The following is a 24783-nucleotide window of genomic DNA, read 5'->3' on the forward strand; positions in this document are numbered from 1 at the left end:
CTACATGTGGTAGTGAGAGTACACACAGCTTTAGGCCCCAAGGATCTTCTTAACCATGTAGCCCGGCGCGGAGTACAGTAGCAGGCCTATGAAGGCCGCCAGGAGTAAGACACAGAGGATCTTGATGATCGTCCACTTGTAATTCTTCCATAGGATGTGCTTCAGAGATTTCAGTGGGCTCAAGAACCACAGGGCCGAAGAGTCAGGGCGGCTGAGGTCAGGAGGGAAGGAAGGAAAGAAGATCTGATGAAGGAGGGAAGACTTTACTAGAGTAAGCCTGGGTGTTTACAGTCATCACGTTTTGAGCAGCCCTTCCGTTGGTTAGGTTCCTATAGGAGCTTGATGGCCAACACCTCTAAGTCAGGAGAATTAGGAACATCATTGATAAATTGATTTGTACATAATATGTGCTAACAGGACCAACTTTTATCAGACTGAGAACTTTAATTTACAATTATGAGAGTGTCAACTGTGTCTGTTACCATTGTGTTGGAGGCCAAGGGTTTCTGCAATTGTGTCTAAATGGACCAACTATTATCAGACTGAGAACTGTTACCAATGGTCTTAACTCAGTCTGTTACCAGTGGTGGAGGCTGTGATTATTAGTTTCAATAGCAACAGAGAATCCTGGGCTCCTATTGGACTGTTTTGAGAAAATCCTGGGCTCCTATTGGACTGTTTTGAGAGAATTCTGGGCTCCTATTGGACTAATCTTTATAGTGATAAATTTCCTGAGCTCCCATCGGTACACAGTTCTGAGAATGGTACTCTTGAGTTAGAGGTGTGTGGCCACAAGCTCTTAGTTGAGGAAGGACAGGGAGAGATTGTGTAACACAGGCTAGATAGTTCACAACAGGCTGGCAGTTGTGACTTAGTTTGCAGACACAGAGAGATCCCATGTGGTGAGTGTAGCAAATGAAAGGGGTTAGTTGGACCATCTCATGATCAGCTGCAAGGATGCTTCTGTATTATTTGAACAATTGACGGAGTTAGTAGGGAACAATAACAGTTACTGCATTGTAGAGGAGGGAAAATGGGGCTGGTTTACATGAAGGAATTCTCAAGTTGGTTGCTGTTGAGGGCTATATGTTTGCAGCAACATTGGGAGGAATCTTTGAGTGTATGATACACAAATCGTACATCTGGTCAGCTATTTATTAATAAAATAATGAAGCATTTGGACCTTAGAAAACTTTGGCATTGACAGCTTGTCTGTTATTGTAGGGGTGCGAGTAATCCACACAATACAACTGGTGGAGGGAAGGAGGAAAATCACAGGAGGGGATGAAGTAGGGAAGAGGTGAAGTTTCGTTTTTATCTTTCAGAAGCACTAAGTCTTCTAGAAATCTTAGCATGAAAGAGGTGAACGTTTTGTTTTTATCTGCCAGAGGTGTCTCGAGTTTTCTTTTGAGTTGTATTTGTGAGGACAACACTGATGATCAACATCAATGATGTGTGTATGGACTGTTCAGTACTTAAAGGCATTCCTGTTTGAAGACTTAAGGGAACAGGACTGATTATTTCTAGATGAGACTGCGCAAAAACACTAAGGACAAGAGATAACAGTTTCATAATGTGTGTGGAAACTACTCAGTAGTTAAAAGGACTACTGTATGTGTAGGGATACAAAACTAATGATTTTTTAGCTTTGCACGAAAAACAGACGAGGCAACAATTCACCACACAGGTGACATTTTTTGTTGTACACACTCAAACGAAATCGAACACCACGCTTACAGCAGCAGCAGCAAATCTACGCTCTACAAAGAAGTGCAGAATGCAGTGTGCGGTTTACAAACACAGACACTACTATATAATAAACAGGACCACTACAGGAATAAATAGGTGCTGCGTTTTGCACCACACGTACAGGACGTTTCTCTAGCACCAAATTACAGCACCACCACGACTACACGAACGAAACACGCCATGACCACATCATTCGGTTGTGCTAGTCGATACCTAGTAAGAGAAGTTTAGAGCAGTTTTGTGCTGTGCGACCGGTTTAGGCCCCGAGTATCTTCTTGACAATGTAGCCGGGCATGGAGTAGAGGAGCACGCCGATAAAGGCCGCCAAGAGCAGCACGCACACGATTTTGATTATGATCCACTTGTAATTCTTCCAGAGGATGTACCGCAGAGATTTCAGAGGGTTCAAGAACCACATGAACGAGGAGTCGGGGCGTCTGGGATGGAGGGAAGGAGAGAAGAACACATGGGAGAAAACCGAGGGTCGTCAGCGTCATTGCTGATCATTAGTAAAATGAGTTGTTAATTAACGACTTTCTTGATGCAAGGAGTGAGTTGTATGGGTTTATCAGTGTTGTAGTCAATGATATAGGATGTCAAGCAATAATTAAAAGTGAAAGAATGTTAATGTCCAAAATGTTTGGTCAAACTTAAGAGGAAAAAGAGGTTTGTCAGTGAGTAGAGTTTGTGTTAGATGAGGAAAATATTCATGGATAAAAGAAATGATGAATGAATGAATGAATGAATGACAACTTGCAACAGCTCAGGTTCTGGGAATGCCACTGTCACAAAACGTAACAGCAGAAGACTGCAACTGTCTGTAGCAATTTTGTAACAACAAAACGTCACAGCAGCAAACTGCAACAGTCTGTTCTGGTGGAGTAACAACAATTTCGTTTTCTGGAGAGGGGAAAGAAGGAATGAAGGAATGAGTTAGGTGTAGCAGGCACGTGCATGCAGGATCATTTTGGCAGTTGTAACTCAATCAGCAAGCAGAGCCAAGAACTGAAACTGAAACAAGAAAAGATCGGATGACGGGACTCTCTACCGGCAGAGTGTATACCTAGGAGGATAGTCTTGTAGAGTTTTGGGAGTCGGTTAGAGAATTTTTACGCCCCCATCATCTTCTTGACGATGTATCCGGGGGCGGAGTAGAAGAAAAGCACGATGAGAGCGGTGAGGAGCATCGAGACCAGCGCCTTGAGGATCGTCCACTTGTAGTTTTTCCAGAGGATGTAGTAGAGCGATTTGATGGGCATCAAAAACCACAAAGCAGACGAGTCGGGCCGACTAGAGGATTGAAGGAGGGAGGGAAGAGTAGCTTAGAGGTGGTAGGTGATGGTTTTTACAGATTGAAGAGGCCCTTGCTGACAGACTAACATGGATGTATGGATTGAATGTGTTTTCACTGTATGAAGGCGCATGTTCATGTACAATTTGACAGGGGTAAAACATTACAGCCATTATGTGGGTCTATCTACTACTCAAAATTGCAAGGAGTTAGGGATGGAAAGAAGAGAAACTTAGATGTGTTAAGTGACGATTTTAAAGAAGAGCTTGGACCTTGCTGACAGTAGTGTATGGTTGCATGAATTGGGTGTGTTTTCACTGTATGTGATGTACATTGTAACAGGGTTAACACAACTGTTACAGCCACTGTGTCATTCTATCTGTAGTACTCAAAATCACAAGGAGTGAGGGATGGAAAGAAGAGAAATTGGTTGTACTAGGTGATGTTTTTTTTTTTTTATAGATTGGAGAGGTCCTGGGATTGGGTGTGTTTCCAAAGTATATGATATCGTAACAGGGGTAAAGTAAAAGCTACTTTGTCTATCTAGTACACTTAAATGTAGATAATTTTTACAGGAGAGGCCATTTCTGACAGTGGCATGGCTGTGTGATAGTGGAAGAAAAGTGAAATTTTTGGATTGGGTATGTTTTCACTTTATGGAGGTACTATCTAGCAGGGGTACAAAAATGTATATCATTACGACTACTGTGTGGGTCATTCCACAAGGGAAAAAGAGAAAGAAACTTGCGTAGGCAGAGTTTGCTATCTATCTCTAGTCCAGGAAATTCTGCTCAATAAAACCTAGACTGGGTCAAGGACTGGATAGCTCTAGACTGAGATGTGAATGTGTTCTATGTGTTACACATTTGTTGTGCATGGAAACGGTGCATGGAAAGTTTGCAACCCTGGTGTTCAGCAAGGCATCTTGACTGGGAGGAACTGGCCTGTAGGAAATGTACTTAGAGGAGAAGAGTGAGCATCACAGGGTTCCTCCAACTGTTGCACTACTGTAACAGTAAAGCTATACAATCATGTGAACCAGACTGGAATAGGTTAGAACAAGATCAACAAGGAACAGTAAGTTTTGTCAGCAGGCATCACCAGAAGTACATTATACACAACTCTTCTAACATCAAACTGTGGCAACTCAGCATCCTACACAATAGAGGCAATAAACAAACTGAACCTTGACAAGACTTGCTCGTATGAAACAAGGGTCAAAACAATCTTGAATAAAAAAGCCAGGCATAAGAAATCAGGAATCACCCAAAGTTAAGACGTGACTATATGGTAAAGGCAACTTTCTAGAATCCAGAAAAAAACAAACTTCAGACCTCAATGGTGAAAACTAAAGGCAAAGACAAGAGAACCTCAAACATAGACCAAATCAAACATAGACCAAATCAAACATAGACCAACTCAAACATAGACCAACTCAAACATAGACCAAGTCAAACATAGACCACATCGAAACATAGGATATCAATGATTCATGAGTATATAGAATAAGCAATCCATAACAAAGAATGGTAAAGACGATATTCAAGAATCTGTACAGAAAAGAATCCTAACTTAAAACCAAAGGCAAGAGAGTAACCTCAACAGAGACCAAATCAAAGCAGAGAGTATCATTTATAAGTAATCCATCTCTCAAAGTAAAGGACTGACCATACAAAATGTATATGAAACAAAGACAAGAGAGTAACCTCAACATAGACCAAATTGAAACAAAGAATATCAAATAATCCATAACAGAGAGAAGTCAATCAATAAAAACTACAAATTTAAAACAACTTGGAAAACAGAAACAAGCAACCAACAGACAAAAGGTGAGTTACTTCATGCTTTCAAACCAATCATTATATCAACCAAGCATGCCAATGAAGGGTGACCAAAGAATGAGGAAATAATCATTATTTATAATCAAACTGCACATAACCATACCTTTATAACCACCATGGCTCAGAGAGCATTGAAACAAGGAATTGCAGAAAATTATGATCAACAAAAATGCTATAATTGACTTAGGAATGGAATGTAAAATGAAGAACTGAAAAAATGCTAAAAAAAGCTTTTTTTGTGTACTAAAATTAAATGATAGCAAATTTTGAAAGCAACAAATACCTGTCTCCTTCCTGTTAGATATTGCATAGCATCATTTACATGCATATATTTCAAGTACTGTAAGCATATATTCATCATAAATACATCTCAAACATCTGACTACAAACATAAAGTATATTATATAATTACATTTTCATTTCCAACAATCTTCTAAAATCTAAGTAACCATGCACTCTGTGAGACTGATTTCATCCACATTCAATTTTATTAAAAACACGTCAAATTCAACCATTTACACAAATGACAAGTCACAACTGACTTACTCAAACCAAGGACGTTCTACAAGAACATCCTTGCTCAAACATAAACCTTAGCCTAACTATAGGTGAATGTCACCTTAGCCTCAAAATTTCTTTGACATTCACACAAAATACAAACTTCTCAAATATACACTCACATTCATTCACACACACTTTCTACATCATAATACAGCTTCCCAAAAAACTCTTCCATACCAATGGCTGCAGATAAAAATCTGATTTGGGTTTCTCATTCCTCACTATCCATGCAATTGTTGCCACTTGGACACACAGACAAACAAACCCACAACAAACTTGGGTTTCTCCAGATTTGAAGATCTAGTTTATTTCAATCACCTACCACTTTCCACCTCCCCCCTTCAACCATCAATACTTGGACACACAGACACACAAACCCACAACTCAGCCACCCAAAACAATACTTCCATCTGACTTCTCCAGAGGATCTGGTTCATTTTATTCACCTACAACCTCACCCCCATGCAACCATCAATACTAGGACACACAGACACACACTGTGTGTCTGTGTGTCACAACTCAGCCACCCAAAACAATACTTCCATAAAGATCTGACTTTCATGGGTTTCCAGAGGATCTACTTGGACACACAGACAAACAAACCCACACTCAGCCACTCAAAACAATACTTCTGTCTGACTTACTTGGGTTTCTCCAGAGGATCGATCTGGTTCATTTCGATCATCAACCACCCTCCACACAACCCTTACTACTGGACACACAGACAAACAAACCCACACTTAGCCACCCAAAACAATACTTCCAGCTGACTTACTTGGGTTTCTCCAGAGGATCTGGTTCATTTCAATCACCTACCCCCCCCCCATGCAACCATCAATACTAGGACACACAGACACACAAATCCACAACTCAGCCACCCAAAGCAATACTTCCATCCGACTTACTTGGGTTTCTCCAGAGGATCTGGTTCATTTCGGCCCAGTCCAGCAGGGCTCTTCTCAGCCTCTTCTGCAGACATGAGGTTGAGTTCAGCTTCTACTTTGCCCTACAAGAAAGATTGGAGTTCAACCTGTTAAACTCATGATTAGGTGACTGTATGAAAAGTACTCCCAGTGTTATGCTTCATGCCCCATACAGGCTAGTTCTGTACATGGTTGTGTACTAAACGTGTCCTTGAATAAAAAAAAACAACAACTTTGGGATGGGTCACATACATCGTGTGATCGCCATTTGACCGACATGTGTACTACAAACTTCATCTGTCTTGTTAAGGAAAAGGCTGTCTTACGTCCTTGTTGTTTTGTTGGTAGTTGGTTCTGTCTGAAAATTTTATGTTACTCATCCACATATGGCCCAGCTTCGCCAACAGATATTAAGTTTTTTTTATCAAGCAACATGTAGAATTGACTCTTAAACCCTTGTTAACTTATAACCCTTGTATATTATATGATGCAGTACTCAGTAGTATTGATGTAATTATTATATTAGATAATGTGCTGTTATTTTATGTGATACATACCACAATCAATTAAGCCTCTGTCAGAATATTTCACTTTTTGTGATTTTATTTTCAGTATTTAGAAAAAATCATACAAAAGTATGCATGATGAAAGACTGCATTTATCTCATAACTATAGAAGCAAGAAGAGTTAGTGCAGTCTTCAAGCATTATGTATTTTGTTTTTATAGAGTTAGTAATATTGGAGACCCTGGGTGGGGACATAGCTTCCTTGTTTTCTCAAATTATTTCATTGTTTGATCATATTTCTTCATTGAGAAATGTTTACAACAGTAGCAATCACAACATGTAGTTTTAAGCCTCTAGGGGGGTTCTCATTTAGAGCAATTACGGACACCCCTCCAGGGTCTCATGTCTGCCAGAGAAGGAATACCTACGGTGCACTGTTGTTGGGGTGGTCCATTGTTGAGTGGGGGGGGAATACAGAGACAGCAAAAGTCATGAAGAGAAGAGAGCTAGAGAGTATCCAGACTTGTCCATGCTTTATTTCAGTGGTATAGTTTTACTGTACACTTTTTTTAAGTTGTGGTACTTGAGGAAATCATTAGGGAAAGAAGAGGGCTGTAGAACTGTGCTGAGACGTTTAAAGGCAGGAAAGGTGGTGTATATTTTGTAGAGTGAGAAGGGCCGTCAGATATTGGGATCTTTATACAAGCATTAAGGGGTATATTGAAAATTAAGGTGTTTAGGAGTTGACAAACGGTGCATTGAAGCAGTGTGCTTTGCTTATTTAAGTCCAAGGGTACCAGGGAGTGGAAGTATCCACATTGAGATGTTGGACACTTGCGGTGGATACAGGAATTTTGGACCACTAAAGTTTAGGAAAACTGATGTAAACATTTTCGTGCTGACAGAGCAAATGTCTTCATCAGATGTGTTTTGTGAGATCAGAACTTCAGTGATCCAAAATTCCATGGCATATCTTTAAAGCTGAAGCATCAGTAGAGTTACGAGTTGCATTATTCTGAAGCTGTGTTTAACAGTTATCTAACGGTGCAGGAGGGGTTTGGGGACTGTTGGCTGGATTTTTATCAACTCATCACACAGGATGACGTGTTTAAAGTGCTTTATGGGACAATGGAGATACAAAGTTGTCAGCTCATAGGAACAGATATTCTTACTTTTAACTTAAAAGTTGTCAATATGACTTGTACTAGATCATGCTGGATAAAATTGTGACACTTTAAGGAATATTCTAAAACATGAAAACAAAATAAATTGCCCACAAAGAAAAATCTTAACTTGACATTACTGATAGCATCCAGAAAAAAGATCAAAATACTGTTACAGACTTCTACACAACTCATGCCATCTAGTGCTGAAAACCAAACAAAAGAACAGTGACACATGCTTTTCTTGTGCTGGAAAAAAAATGCTGCGTTTCCAGATTTTGGCTGAACTGATCCAAAAGAAACATCTGGATCTCCATATTTTTGAAGGGAAGGGGCAAATATTTCTCCAGATTTCACCACAAAAGCCTAGTCATCAGGTTTGGGCCAGGGTCAGTCCAGTAACCAGAAACACAAAGTTTTTCCTAGGAAAACATCCGAAAATATTGTTTAAAGTCAAAACGTTTGGTCCAACACAAAATATTCTCTCACCTAGAACTTTCGACCAGTCACTCTGGTCTTCCTCAGTAGACTGACCCAGTGAAGCTTGTCACGTGGCTTCTTTGAAGTGTGACGTCAACACTGGGTCAGTCTACTGAGGAAGACCAGAGTGACTGGTCGAAAGCTCTAGGTGGAGATCTTTGTTGTGTTGGACCAAAAGTTTTAACTCTAAACATGTAACTACCAGCACAGATGAACTTTCATGATAATCTGAAAATACTGTGGGAAGCCTGACAGTGAGCTTGAGTTCATCATCTTTCTAGAGGTTGACCCCAAAAAAGGTTAGCCACTAATAGGTAATCAGAAACACAATTTTTTTCCCAGGCCTCACATCTGAAAATATTGTGGGAAGTCTGACTCACAGTGAGCTCGACTTCATCTTTCTAGAGGTTAGCTACTAGTAAAAGGTAACCAGAAACACAATTTTTTCCCAGGCCTCACATCTGAAAATATTGTGCAAAGTGTGACTCACAGTGAGCTCGAGTTCATCATCTTCACCCTTGGCAGCGAATGGCCACCACCCCTTGACACGCTTCTGCTTGAACAGGTTGACCTGCGGCACGGAGCCGTCGGTCTTCAGCATGTCCAGGGTGCACTGCTTGGATGTCTTCGCTCCTCGCGGGAAATGATTCAGATCCATCACAAGGGATCCTGGCGGATGGAGAAAAGAAAAGCGAAAATGAGTGTGAGGAAGATGACATGTACTATGTACTTTATAACTTTATAGAAGGATAAGAGTACATTATAAGATCCTAATGACCATGATTTATGGTATTCTACAATAGTACGCAGTTGAAGGCAAGCAGCACAATCTTCAGCACCAAGGAGAGGATCAATGATTCAGATCCATCACAAGGGATCCTGGATGGATGGGAAGAAGAGCGAAGATGAATTTCATGCATATTTGAGGATTGAATGATGTGAAGGCAAGCAGCACCATCTTCAGCACTAAGGAGAGGACCAATACTACCTTCTGCTAGGGTCACATTTCCAAACCGGGGCCCAGATTGGCTGTTTCCATGAACGAAAAATAAACATTTTACACAAATAGTGCTACTGATAAGTTTTATTTTCATACTTTTGATTCCCAGAAACTGCCAAGCCGGCATCCCAGACCTGCAGGTTAAGACGAGCCGGGATCTTGTACTCAATCTTTTATTCGTTTGTTTATTCATTCTTTCATTCATTCATTCTTTCCTTCATTCATTCCTTCATTCTCTCCGTAAGGACTTACCCAGGAAATCATCGGCAGAGAAGTGGTCGGCTTCCCAGACCTGCAGGTTGAGACGAGTCGGGATCTTGTACTCGGTCTTTCATTTGTTTGTTTGTTTATTCATTCTTTCATTCATTCCTTTATTCATTCATTCTCTCTCTCAGCAGGTACTTACCCAGGAAATCATCGGCAGAGAAGTGGTCGGCGTCCCAGACCTGCAGGTTAAGACGAGCCGGGATCTTGTACTCGGTCTCGTCCCAGGAGAAGAGGGACTCCTTCCTGGAGATCACGATCTTCTCCTCTGCGGCCAGGTAGTCAAACGGGAAGATGAAACGCCAGTTGAAGTTTCCTTCCCCAGTCAGTGATCTGCGTGGAGAAACAATAGTGGAACAGTTACTATTACTGAAACAATTTGTACATTGTGTTATCTACGCAGTGTACAAGAGGCATTCAATAGCTTCATAGCCTCACCTAGAAACAAGGAATGTAAGTCTAATTTCAGTTTCCTGTTTCAAAAGATGACTTTACAGGTAGAGAAACAATGCAATGGCCAAGCCTGTACAGTATTAAGTCTTTACCCTGCATTTGGTACATGTACATGTATTTAGTATTGAGTTCAGTTCAATCCCTGGCCGGGTCATACCAAAGACTTTAAAACGGTACATACTGCTTTCTCTGCTTAGCACTCAGCAGTTGGGAAGGAGTTGGGAGTTAAACACACACCACTGCCAGTGGACTAGCCCCCTGCTGTAGTGATTGCACAACTGTGTGGTCCTACGCACTATATACTATGTACTATCTATAAGACTATTTCCTGAGACGGGTGAAGGAAGCCATATACATCAGGGCCTATCAGTGTCACCCTTCATTGAACCGCGACGGGGTGCCGACATCGTCTACCAGATACCTTTGACCCAGTGTTGACGTCACACTTCAGAGAAGCCATGTGACAAGCCTCACTGGGTCAGTCTACTGAGGAAGACCAGAGAGACTGGTCAAAAGCTCTAGGTCAGAGAATTTTTTTGTGTTGGACCAAAAGTTTTAACTTTGAATATATACTATGTAGGTGTGGGAAGGAACTTTTGACTTACCGGTAGTGAATGTCAGTCTCCTGTTTGTCTTCAGTGTTGCCCTTGACCCAGCCCTTGACGTAGATGTCGGACATTTTCTCCCCGGTGAAGAAATCGTCGTCCTCAGCCACCACATCGTCAGTGTTCCAGATGATCACTCGCAGCTCGTAGCTGTGGGGAGGAGGGAAGATGTTTATAGTCATTAAGCACGTGTTACAACATCCCTTGCACCTTTCATGTGTCCCAACTGTGGTCGGACTGCCATGCGAAGATAGGGCTGATTAGCCACACTAGGTGCTGCACACAGCCACAACACCAGACTTAAATTTCTCCCTGATCTTGTGGACATACAACTCTAATTCAAGAGAACCATTTCCATTCCTAGAACTACCAAAAGGACCTCAGGAACTATGAAAATAAGTGAAATAGGAGCATGTTACACTGTACATATTCCAAAAAGGTGCTATTGTAACTATCTAAATCAAAATGTCTTGCTATATTGGCTAAACTGTGTGTTGGTTGAACAATCATTTTGTTGACTGTAAATGCCTTGTACATCACAGCTGTCAGTCATGTTGTTGAAACGAAAAGACAGAACAGTTAACTACAGTAACTACATGTTTCCCCTGATGAAATTAATAAACCCACAAATGCTCTCACCTCTTGGGCTTGCGAGGGGAGATGTCAGTGGGGGGTCCAGGCGGGGGCATGTCCATGGGGAACATGTCCACCCACATCTCGATCTTGCCCTGCTCTATGCCCGGCTTTTCAGGGTTGTACAGAGGTCTGGTCTCCACGTGTTCAGGGACCAGCGGGCAGCCGGCTTTAGCGATCTCGTGCCACTGGTTCAGCGCCACCAGGGCAGACGGTTCGTCAGAGGGCCTCTTCCCACCTGGAAGGAAAGGTGGACAAAAATTGTGTAAATGTTGAATGACTGAACAAAACACATTTATTCTATGTTTATATTTAAAAAATGTAAGTAGTTCCATGTACAATTAGAGTGATGTTAGAGTGTGATCCTTTACTACATCTACAATGGCTATGGGGAAAACTTGCATAAGGAGTATGAATTTTTCTTTGCTATTGAACATCAAAAACCAAGAAAGTTACAATTATTGTATCTTGTATACAATCGAATTGATTACTCTTCTATCTACAACAAGACCAATTTACTAAATACTCATTAAGTTATATGCATTAATGTTACATTGTTGGAGTAAGTTCTGTTAAAATGTAATTACTGGTCTTTCTCCATGGTGCTGAAACAGTTGTTGCACCAGGCTCTATGTAAGAGCATAGTACAAAACTATGTCAAACAACACCATTCTATGATTCTATGATTCCACTTTCCCATAACTTAGGCTTTGAGTCCTTTGTCTTGATAAGGATCAGAGATCTGACAGAGTTTGTTGGGAAGCACTTAACTTCTGTGTACAGTTATAGTCTTCGAAACGCCATCACAGACGAACTTTCATTCCAATATTGATTCAAAAGAAGTTACCATTCTCGTCCTCCACTTCCTTAGCTCCCTCGAAGACGCGCCCCCCGACGCGGACCTTCCCGGGGCTGAAGTGCGGTCCGTCCACCTTCCCGTCCTTACACAGCTTCTTCAGGATCTCTGTAGGCTTCTGGGGGTCGCGCCACTGGTTGTAGCCATGGCTGAGGGGCAAACATAGGCAAACAATTACAAAATTGTACAGTTTCTAACATTGTTAGCTTCTGGGGGTTGTGCCACTGGTTGTAGCCATGGCTATGGGGCAAACATAGACAAACAATCACAAAACTATAACATTTCAGCACATCAGCAGAACGTACTGCACCTGTGCAAAATCTGTAATGTATTGTGCATAGCATTTCGGCATATAAGGATGTATTTAACATTTCCCGCTGGGGATCACGCCACTGGTTGTAGCCATGGCTATGAGACAAACAGGTTACGAGTTATTCCTGATGATTGAGGAATTTTCCCCACACTTACAGAAGCTGTATGAAAGCTTCATCAGTCTACAAGCCTCTTTGGCAGCAACACCATTGTTATTTCTGATGCAAAATGTAGCAAACAGACCATGACTTAATGTCCTGTCCTCAGGACTGCCACCTTTTCCAGTAGGCCACATATGGGGTGAGCTTAAAAAAGCAAGGATTCAAACTCACTACCTCTTGATCCGGAGACTGCCAATGGATACTTTCTTGAGTCCATTAGCTTTTACACAGTAAATAATTATATGTAGCTAGTCTTACTGGAGTCTATAAAAATATCAGCTATGAACAAAAGTACATTTAATTTAATATTTCAGCTATTTACATAATTCACTGACAGATAGCTTCAGCCAAGATTTAACCACTAGAGTGTGCATGCTACTGAAGTGTTCAACACCCAATGGTTAAACCCTTACATGGCATAGAAGCTTGAGACTCCGCAGGTGGCGCGGTGGCAGCTGTAGTAGCTTCTATGCCATGTACTACTAAGTATTGAAACATTGGGTGTTTAAAACTTACATGGCATAGAAGCTTGAGACTCCGCAGGTGGCGCGGTGGCGGCTGTAGTAGCGGTTCTCCAGGTCGATCTTGGTCTCCCCGATCAGGTCGTCGATCCCGACCAGATCCCAGTCGAAGATCTGGACACACAGCATCGACTCCATGGGGAAGGTCGCCTCAAAGTCAAATGACCTGCGGAATGGGGGAGGGGGGAGGTAGTAGTGTTAGGAACAACATCTGATTTTAGAACAAATGGAACTGCCTTAGCTACCAGTGTAATCTGTTAGCCATTGTCTTGTCAACAATCAGTTAACTAACATTAAATGTATGCCTGGTGCAAGACTGAGTGTACGTTTTCAATGTTCGTAAATTTGAATAGAAACATCATCTATATCCAATGTCTATACTGCTGCAGGGATCCCTGATACAGGAATATGGAGCAGTTGGCTGCTACTACTCATAAAAGGGGTGAGGATAAGACTGTGCTAAGAAGGTATCATTGGAGGCTTTTATAAAGTCCTTTGGTCTTGATTTCTACAGACAAAAAAATTTATTACCACATCAAAACAAGAATATATGTGAGAAATTATCTCTCATTAGAAATTATTGAAAACAACCATTTTCTTAGGCACAATACTGAGCTGCTGAGATATACATGTAGTACTGGTCCAATACTAGTAATTATATGACATAAAGCCATCCTAGATTAAGAGGAAAAAGTGACATTCCTACTTACTTGCCAAAGACAGGGTTGAGTTGTTTGGACACGTAGTTCTCCTTGTCATTCACCTGGTGCTTGCCCAGGTTTAACTTGAGGTATGGGTCAGCCTAACGGACACAAGTCCCACAAACGTTCAGCAAACGATGTTGTCATGTTCTTCATCATGGTACCAGGACCAAGCAAGGAACAAGCCTGTTTTTTTGTATCCTTTCCCACATTTTTTCCTTCAATAATTCTGTTCTCGTTCTCTTTCTTTTTCAAAGAGATACTACTAACAATAGTTCTCTTTTGGTTAAGATTTTATCGCTTTATGATTGAAATTCTAACACCATGATGCAACCAAAGGTGTGGAAGCTTCAATCTTTTTTTGGTGAAAATTAGGAATGTCAAAATTTCTGCAAGAATTGCTGTAAAGGTTTGATTGGTGTGAGGTTAATAGTCGAGGTAGGCAGGAGGAGGCAGCACACAACATAGCGAAGTAATTCTCCACGCACACGAACAAAGCAGAAGCCATGCAGCAGGCAGAGGAGTACGTGGGCTGTGTTGAGTTACAACAAATGGCGATGACATGCAACCATACCCTAACGTCCAATGACTGTCTAGTCTGAATGTCCTGTTTTAAGAATTGTCTGTTTGTTTGTTTGTTTGTTTGTTTGTTTGTTTGTTTGTTTGAGCCTTTGTTAATGATAAACTCAAATCAGTCTGCTGACCAATTTTCATTGAGGTCATGAGGCAAGACATCAGGGTCAGACAAAATGTGACAAATTTATCCTCAAACACATCCATGAAACTCTTAGAGTTCAAAGTTTCCTCTTTGACAGGCTTTTCAATATATGTGTACGTGTAGCTGCATGTCTGTCAGTCACTTAGCTGTCATGCAGGTCACACAATGTCACGGCACATCACAGGACAAGTAGAGTATGGTAAGCATCAAACAAACTTTCCAAGTCACGTTATGCCGTTATAACATTGAGCTCACAACAGAGCAGATGACGTCATGCATATTATAAAGGAACGTACACAAAGACACTGGAATGGGATGGGGGGCGTCACATGTACATGTATGAGGAGAGGCAGTTAAAGCCAGCCAACAGGAGCAACTACAACATCTGAGGCCCACACAAGAAATTGTGGTTACATCTGATAATTTGGATTGAGGTGAGTTTGGCTAAAAGGATACGTGTGTATAACAAAAAATACATTCTTTAGTGATGTATTCGGCTTAATAAAAAATGTTTGTTAGAAATATAAATAGATAAAGGAAGATAGTATAAATTTTTTCTTTAGTTGTTTAAGTCAGACATCAGATATCCCAAGAATCTGTGTGGGTCTCTTTTCTACCACTTTTTGCGCAACAGTAGCGGTTAGCTCAGTCCTTGCTTCTTCCTAGTCTAGCCGACCGTTCCACACAAAAGTGCGCACATCAACAGGACTTCTCATGGCACGTCTTCAAATTTAAGATCCACAAAATGTTTTGGGCCCCCTCAAACTGTTTTTGGCTCTTGGCAAACCATTTTGGCCTCACAAACTGATTTGGTAATCCACAGAATGTTTTGGCCATTCAGAAACTGTTTTTGGACATCCAGAAGCTGTATTGGCACTCCAGAAACTGTTTTGGCCATTTAGAAACTGTTTTGGACAGCCAGAAAAACTGTTTTGGCCATCCAAAAACCGTTTTGGATATCCAGAAACTGTTTTGGTCCCCAGAAATTGTTTTGGGTACCAAAAAACTGCCCCCCCCCCAAGAAACTGTTTTGGTCATTTACATACTGTTTTGGACCGCCACAAACTTTCAATTGATTTTTGGAGAAGTCTGCCCAATTTGTCTACAACTGGCTACTTTGTCAACTGCAGGAATTTTACAGCCAATCATAAGGGAATGGCAAATGCTGAACAATTCTCATTTTGTTCTCAACAATCTTAAAGTCACCCTTTTCCCATGCCAAGAAGTCAGCTGATGACATGTGCACAAGGAATGGTCACAGGACACACTGCTACAGGTCTAAAACACTGCCGCACGACACGACACGAGAGTTGTAAGAAACGTTAGTCGGACAAACCTTGCCGTTTACATCGGCAGGGTGCAGATCAATGGCCTGGAGGGAGAAACAGACAGAGGAAAAATCTCAGAAAGTCTCATGTTCAAGGAAAAACACACAAACCTTTCCATTCGCATCTTGAGGGTGTAAGTCTGTTGCCTGGAAGAGAGTAGGGAATATATGTGCATCATTATCATATCAACACATTTATTGTTAGAAACTTGGGATTTTTCATTTTCCACTGCTTCCAAAAAAGAAGTCAGACCCCGAATTAGTAACATAGATATATAGCCTTATTATATCATATACTAGCAATGTACAAAGTAGTGTAATCCTCCTTGTCTGTCTAGCATGTACACTCACTCACTTTGTGCAATGCCATGTACATGTACATCAGCACTTGTTCACTAGTCTTGTAATTGGCACGAATGGGCATGAATTTGCAATAAATTTTAATCATCATCATTACAAAAATATAATGAAGTCCATTGTAAAGACATGCGTTAGAGGAAAGAATTATTCAAGTTAGTGATAATCAGTATCATGACACAACATGTTATAATTTAAAAACGTCAGGACTGTATATCAAGTCTTTGGTGTATTTCAGAATCTTCAGTCATTTCTCTGCTCTAGTAGCTTAACAGTTTTCCAAACAAGCCATGTCTGAGGTATACACTCCATGGCTTCCTGAATTCTCCCATGTTGATGACCACTAATTCCTACTGGCTCCGGCCAGATTCTGAGACCTTTGGCCTCGTGTCGAGCTGCCTGTCAATCTTTCCCAACCCATGTGCTGTCAACCTGTGCATATCAATCAATAGTTTGTGCTTATAAACCTGCATTTCCCCTCTGGTCTCTCAATCACTGATGAAAGCTAGTGGATACTAGCTGAAACGTCTGACGTTTTCAAAATCATATCCAGCTGCTTGAGTAACTGCTTTTTGGCATACTCTGTCTGTGGATACAAACTCACAGCTCAGCCACCCAAAACAACACTTTCATACGTGGAAGTAAATTAAATGAATTTCATCTTAGGAAGATTGTTTAGTTACCTTGACGATGTAGACTCTGACAAGCACCCCGACAGGGTCATTGTTGGGGATGTGGGCAAACATGCCGGTCGGGTTGACCATCTCGCCCCCACCAATAACACTGCCGGTGCCATCGTCTCCCTCCTTAGACTTGTACACTTGCAGGCAGCCCTACAGCAAGGGGGGAGGAAACAGACGTTAACTTTAAAAAAGTTCATCTGTGTTGGTATACTTCATTATGACAAAAAGGACTAAGTGTTCTTTCCAACACCGACTTTCCGACGTCACGTCCCGGAAGCTGCAGTAGAAATGTCCATTCCATGAAGTCTGCCGAAAATTTGTCCCAATTTACTCAGTGTTGGAAAGTGGAAAGAACGTTTAGTCCTTTTTGTGAAATATTAACTTTAACAGCAGTAAGATCCCAGTCAGGTTCACTGTACCATCATGGTACGATTGCAAACCTTGTTCTCCAAGCAGAAGTTTAGTCTTGGGCTAATTTTGGAAGTGTTTTAACTTTTTTTATCAGCCTTTGTTTTTAGTTCTGGTATCCTTTTGTATGTGTTTATATTGGATACTGGCTTGCCAATCTGATACTGTATTGTAGCCAACAATGACCTGCTTGGAGACTAGGTATTCCTGGGATAGTTGTGCATGTGTTATACAAGTTTTAGCTATCAAAATGTCTTAGTATTAGAGACTTTGTTGGCAGATGTGCTTTTTTCAGATTAAATAGTGGTCATCTTGAGTGTATATGAATGTAGGTAAAGCCACAGCAAGTAAATTTTGTGCATATGTATAAATTATGTATACATGTACCTGCCTTGATTTTTGCATGACATTTTGTTGAATAAAGGAATAAAAGACTTGTTGGTCGTGATGTCATGTCTTGTCATTGCAATTCTTGATACAAAGTTTATGTTATGGTTTGGCATCTTGATTTTCTCCCTTATCTTCCAAATTTGAAGCCAAGAATGTCATCCATAAAAGTTTCTTCCTGTGGCTTATAAACTTAAAGTACTATTATACCAGGAGGGCAAAGCAAAGATGTTGACTATGGCTCAGCATTCCTGACCCATGCAAGACAAGCCATGCAGGCGGCAGGAGGCGACATGGCATGGTCAGCATGAGATGGCTGTAATGTGGGCGATGAGGCTGGGAATAACATGTTGTGTTTCTGATTTCTGTCCTGGGAAAATTAGGGTCTGTAGACAGGGATTCTCCCTTTTTTTCTTTCCTTTTGTTAGATTTTGGTTGAAGTGCTACAACAAATACAGTCGTTTGGTCCTAAAATTAGGGTAGAGATTCTCTTTTCTCTTTTTCTTTTTAGATTTTGGCTTAAGTTACGCAACAAAAACAGCTTAACGATGCAAGGCTAAAATACATCAAGACCAAGGCTGTTTCCTTTGCCCATCCTTCCATCTGCTTCTGGGGAAGGTACAAATATTTCACCTAATTTACTCAATAAAGACTTCCCTCAATTCAAATATTTTGTGGCTTTGGTTGATCCCAAAAAGGCTAGGTTGAGCAGGTTTTATTGGGGCTGTCTGGTTGGTTGGTTGGTTGGTTGGTTGGTTGGTTGGTTGGTTGGTTGGTTGGTTGGTTGGTTGGTTGGTTGGGAAACCAGAAACACACATTTTTCCCTAGTCCTCAGGAGGCTAGTATGTCAGCTCTGTGGTGATGATGACCCTACAGAAGTTACCGTGTCGTCATCGACATTTGACGGGTCTACGGTCGACCCCTCGGCTACTTCGAGCTCCTCTATTTGGGAGCCCTTATGGACTACCAGGCAGCCCTGGGCACATGACATGAGCACGGGAGAGAGGCACACAGATACACAATTAGCACAGGAAACAGAGATGAACAGCTACATGTAGGTTGTTGAGCATCACTGCAAACCATCACTGCCTGACCCATGAAGAGTGAAAATAAGAGAGTTGGTGTAAGGAATTGGTCACATTCATCGTTTAATTGTAACCTGAGTACATGTGTCATACAAAATTCAGCTGTCATCTAACAGAGAATTCAGGCTGTCTTACATCCTTGTCTGTAGTAGGGTCTGTCACAGCCTGATTGAAAATTTTATGACACCAAAATTGTAAAACGACCTACGATGAATGTGACGACACTGGCAGAAACAATGTAGTACAGTTGCAAATTAAAAGTGTACAGTTTTGCAGTTACCGGTATTGCAGATCTCTTTATCTCTTCAGATAAAGAACACAGTAACTATTTCACTGCGTGTAACTGAAAAGAAACTGGTGGTGTTTTTTTGGAGTGGTGTGCGTGATAATTTGCAGTGAACACTGTGAAGAAATGGGAGGTGTGAAAAACACAGTGAAGAAACTGCCATTTAGGGTGGAGAGGGAATGCTGATACAGTGAAGCAACATCAGGGAAGCTAATATGAAAAAAAATATGGGATAAAGGATTAAGACTTGCAGACAAGGAGAGAGAGAAAGAGAGAAAAAGAAATTGAAGAAAGAGTGCTCAATTGTGAGTTCATCAGATTCGTCAACTGAAAAAATGCTACCTTTTTATATGATATTTTATTAATCGTCATTAAGTGTACAAAAATATCATATTCAAATTTGAATATGCTATCAGTGACACAGTCAACCATACAAAGACAAGTCTTACAGAACGCTGTAAATCAGAACTTAAAACGTTTGCTTTCAGATCATAATGATTACTGCAATTCCTGATTTTTCACAGATGTCTCACTGCTTTTTGTAGTCACTTCAGAATCTGTACCATCCTCTTATTAGTACCATTATCAAATCATTTGTCTTTCATCCCCTCCCTGTAGTTGCAACTATCATGAAAATTAAGTTCAGCAAACATGTCTTTTTTCCTGAGACCATGAAACTTTGCTACCGTGAAGACAAAGTAAACTAGAGAAGTAACATTTGCAAAGCAAATGCATAATTTTTACCTTGGGACACGGTCTGCTCTATTAATTCTTACTCAAACACATTCACATACATGCACTACTAGTATATAGTGACAGGAGCAGAGCAGACCATGAAATTGCAGCATTATGTAACCCAACACCAGTCACCATGGTGACAGACATCAACAAATCATGTCGTTGGTCAGGTCAGAGGTCACTGTTTGGAGAAGAAGAAGAGGAAGAAACTGAGCAAAAACAATATGTTTTCCTATGGTAAACATACATAATTACACATCGTCGTACCTTAAACTTGCCGACGATGCGGGAGTCGTCGTCGCCCTCCTCTTTCTTCCCTCGCAGCAGCTCGAAGGTGTGCAGCCACTCGTGGAACCCGTTAAAGTCATCCACGTCTTCCAGAGGACAGGGGTAGATCTGGTGGGAGGGGGGTCAAACAGGGTTAACATCACATCCGTGAATAGTTTCATCAGGTTGATCTGTGTCCATATCACCATAGTCCATAATATCGCCACCTTGAGAAAAAGTGTGCTTAAAGATATTTTTACTGCAACATACCCTAGGTATGTACATTTGAGGTGTGCAGGAGTGCATACCAAAAGTATGTAGCAGTAAAAATATCTTAAAGCACACTGTTTCTCAAGGTGGCGATATTATGGACCCTGGTGATATTATGGACATGGATGTTAAGTCTGAGTAAAAACTCTTTTTTACACAACCAAGTCTTTTATTCAGCCGACGTTAAGTCAGAATTGTCCTGAGGAAGGTGACAGACGTTCACCGAAACGTCGGCTGAATAAAAGACTTGGTTCTGTAAAAAGAACCTCTTTACTCAGAGTTATCATCAGGTTCAAAGCAGTCTTTCAAAGCACAAGACAGTCAGGACACAAAAACAGCAAACAAACACAAAGTACAGTCAAACCCTTACAAGTGACCACCTCTACACAAAGTCCACCCGGCCAGGAGACTACCGTACGTTTTTTTTTAGACAGTCCCTGGACAATTTTTCCCATTAAGAATCCTGTCTACTACGTCGATGAAGGTCAGACATCCAGGTAGTACGATATGCCAAAAAGCAGTTACTCAAGCAACTGGATATGATTTTGGAAATGTTTCCAAAACATATCCAGTTGCTTGAGTAACTGCTTTTTGGCAATCCTGTCTATTGTGACCACCTGTCTACATAGACCAGATTTTCTTTGTTAGTGGTCTTCTTAGGCAGTTTTGACTGTACAAGACAAGCCATGTTGCAACTTCAGAAGTTAAATGCCAGACTAGCTGGCAGTTTTCAAGCCCCCAAAGCAGGCAACATTCCTTTACCATTGGCAAAATCTAAGGTTAGTATGTTTAAACCCTTCAACATAACAAACTCCATGGCTTTGGCTTTGGTGCAGATGGTTGTTATGTTCAACAAATATCAAGACTGCACTGCAACTGCAAAATCAGCACCAAGGAGAGGCAGTCAAAAAGAATATTACCCTATGGAAGAATTTTAAATTGTTTCAATTGAAAGAAGCACTTGCTTGAAATCAAAATGAAGTTATTAGAATAATAGGTGGTTTAAGCATTAAAAAAATTGAAATAAGTGAAATTTCTAAATTCTCTGAATATGGCAGCAAAATGTCATGAAGACTAGTGCAATGATTGTCATGAAGTTTTGACTTGGCCAAAATAAAAAGCAGTGCCTTCTTTCATGATTTCTTGCTTTTAGAGTAGACATGATGTAATGATATCATGAGAGTTCATCTGTGTTGGTAGTTACATGTTTAAAGTTAAAACTTTGGTCCAACACAAAACATTCTGTCAAAGAAGCCACGTGACAAGCTTCACTGGGTCAGTCTACTGAGGAAGACCAGAGTGACTGGTCGAAAGCTCTAGGTGAGAGAATTTTTTGTGTTGGAGACCAAAAGTTTTAATTTTAAACATGATGTTATGATATTGCCTACCAATAATTTGCACAAGCCTACCAATATTTATAATGAAAGTTCATCTGTGTTGGTAGTTACATGTTTAAAGTTAAAACTTTTGGTCCAACACAAAACGTTCTCTCAAAGAAGCCACGTGACAAGCTTCACTGGGTCAGTCTACTGAGGAAGACCAGAGTGACTGGTCGAAAGCTCTAGGTGAGAGAACGTTTTTGTGTTGGACCAAAAGTTTTAACTTTAAACACCTACCAATAATTGTTGTAAACAAAAACACTAATTACTAATTTTTTTAATACGTGTGTGTGTGTGATGAGAAAGGTTAGATGAAAGCTGCTGGCAAAAACACCACCACCCTGGCAACCGGGTATCAAACAACACAGTAACAAGTCACCTTCAGCTGCTCTATACCCTCATAGATGTTCCGCTGAACATTGAACAAACACAGAACATGACATCAACAACAAAACAAACAAACAAACACACAAGTACACAAACTATAGACAAACATAGAATTGATTTAAAACAATTTAACAGCAAAATTATGGGTGGCAAAATTAAGGGTATTATGTAAAATGCCATCTTTTAAAGAAAACAACTGATATAACAAGTTGAATATTAACTTAAAACTAAGAAATTTAACTTGACTATTTTTAACGCAATTGTGCTTTCTGCAACAAGATGTACTGGTAATTCAGCCCCTGACTGCAAGTTTCTTGTTTGATTAATAAAACGTTTTGATTGATTGATTGATTGATACGATTGATTGATTGATTGATTGATTGATCGATTGATTGACTGAAGAAAGAGACTTACCTTAAGCTCGGTGACCCCAGAGTTCTTATCCTTTTTGCGGGACGTCTTTGGGCTCAGTTTAGCGAGTTTGGATTTTCCCTCCTCCCCGGCCTTGTTGTCACCGTCCTTGTCTTTGTCCTTGTCTTTGTCCTTCTTCTTGTCCTTTTTCTTATCCTTCTTCTTCTTCTTCTTGTCCTTCTCTCCCTCTCCCTCACCTGCGGGTCAAAGTGTAAGGGGCAGAGGGCAGAGGTTATATTGGAGGGTTCGTGTGAGAGTCTGGGAGGAACCATTGGCGCATCATCCCAGGGGGTAAGCTGTGAGACAGCTGTACAGACCACGCAAGGAAACCAACATCGCCGTGAGCGATGCTGGTGTAAAAGAAGTCACTCAAGAAGGCATTCTGGTGGTTCCTACAGGAAGGTGGATGCTTGTTGCCAGAATGGTAACGACTGATGATTGCTAAACACTTTTTCACTACATTTGGGGAGAGTAAGTAGGACTCTTATTATCAGAATTGTGTTGTTTTTCTTTTTGTCTAGGCAATGAGACAAATATAAAGCCTTGTGACGTCTCGTCTCTAGATATTGCAGAAATTTTAAAGTGCTGCAAACTTTCCCTCCAAGCTGTGCAAAGTGCTATTACACCATCCCACAGAAAGCTTGAAGGCCCACATCTATATAAGGACATTAATGTTCACTAAACATTTACTGATTTAGCTTCAAATTAAAACCCAATAAAGCTTGCTATTCTTGCTCTCCAAGCATAGATTTGTAAGATTGTAACTTAGGCCACACCAAGTCATTTTGTTGGTTCTCGGATATCTTTAGTTCAAAAGATAGCAAGTGGACATCATCATAAAATGAGAGGGCTAGGAAGAAAACTACAATATGGCTGTATTTACTACACTCTGAGTCCACCAAGGCATCAACCTGGTCCTCAGACTTCGCTTTCATTAGGGTTTTTTTCCAGTTATTAACCATATTTTCAAAAAATCCGAGAACCAACAAATCAAATTGGTGTGGCCTTACGTCTTTGTACCATTTTCTTCCCACCAGCATCTTGCTTATTGTAAATATTGAATAATGTGTTGCCTGCCGGTTGGTTGAGACTTCATCAACAAAGCATCTGCTTGGACATTAGCTACTCTGGAGTGGACCTTAAAGCTTTTTGACGGTAGCCAAGAAGCAAGTTGCACAACTTGGTGGGAATGTTTAAAACGCTTCAGGACGGTGGGTGTGCTACTCTTTAGCCTGATGTGCTTCTTTTACAGTGTCTTTTTTTTCTTTTCTTTGAAATTTACGTACACCACAGGGAGGGGTGCAAGAGGCAGGTAGAGACATGAAATTTTTTACAAACGACACACCAAATAGTGCAGAGTGCAGGCGTGCCCTGGCAAGTCACGGTGCCAAGTGTGAGGCAGACAGAAAACAGCCTCCAGTTTAATCCTGGACTTCCGGTCTAGTTCCGGACTAACTCCCATGTCTCAGCAACCTTACATCTAGATGGGCTACTATTGTTCACTATAGGTAAAAATGATGCAAATATGACTATTGAATATTGTAAAGTATAGGTAAAAATAATGTAAGAAATATGTATATGTAGCAGCCATCAAGGACCCCTTGGGGATTAACAAAATTCTGCAAAATACTAAAGAATTCTGGAACTGGAGCCAGAATTCTGTGTAGTATTCTGCAGAATTGGGTTAATCCTCAAGAGGTCCTCAATGGCTGCTACACATTTCTTACATCATTTTTTCCTATAGTTTACGATATTACTATTAGCCCATCTAGGTTGCTGAGGTATGGGAAATAGTCCGGAAGTAGACTGGAAGTCCGTGTTAAACTGGAGTCTGTTAGAAGAAGGTGCGAGATGTGAAGACTGGGTGACACACATGAGAAGTTGTGTGCTGTGTGACTGCAGTGTGCTCACAGTACAGTACAGTAGAGCTCGTGTGATGGGCAACACTTAAAAACACGACTATGCAGGTGCACAGTTTTAATTAATTAACAAATGTCTCAGTCTGTGTTGTCCTTGGTGGTGTGGAGAGATGAAAAAACGTTAAGGAACAGAAGCGTAAT

At 40.8% G+C, this 24783-nt stretch overlaps 1 protein-coding gene across 1 annotated transcript in view; it reads right to left on the bottom strand.

Moving 5' to 3' along the window:
• Positions 1-1990: 1990 nt before the first annotated feature.
• Positions 1991-24783, bottom strand: part of LOC109466415 (otoferlin-like) — a 240234-nt gene continuing 217441 nt past the window's right edge. The window contains exons 34-47 of the mRNA XM_019764130.1: positions 22727-22920; positions 22305-22337; positions 20277-20405; positions 17106-17255; positions 16177-16212; positions 14030-14121; positions 13315-13485; positions 12317-12474; positions 11476-11707; positions 10837-10986; positions 9921-10111; positions 9005-9183; positions 6348-6448; positions 1991-2186 (exon numbers count right to left, since the gene is read on the bottom strand). Of these exons, the coding sequence (XP_019619689.1) occupies positions 2006-2186; positions 6348-6448; positions 9005-9183; positions 9921-10111; positions 10837-10986; positions 11476-11707; positions 12317-12474; positions 13315-13485; positions 14030-14121; positions 16177-16212; positions 17106-17255; positions 20277-20405; positions 22305-22337; positions 22727-22920 (1997 nt within the window). The 3' untranslated portion in view covers positions 1991-2005. The remainder of the gene's footprint in view (positions 2187-6347; positions 6449-9004; positions 9184-9920; positions 10112-10836; positions 10987-11475; positions 11708-12316; positions 12475-13314; positions 13486-14029; positions 14122-16176; positions 16213-17105; positions 17256-20276; positions 20406-22304; positions 22338-22726; positions 22921-24783) is intronic.

This window comes from Branchiostoma belcheri, unplaced genomic scaffold (genome assembly GCF_001625305.1).
Source record: "Branchiostoma belcheri isolate BF01 breed outbred unplaced genomic scaffold, Haploidv18h27 scaffold166, whole genome shotgun sequence".
Lineage (NCBI taxonomy): Eukaryota > Metazoa > Chordata > Leptocardii > Amphioxiformes > Branchiostomatidae > Branchiostoma > Branchiostoma belcheri.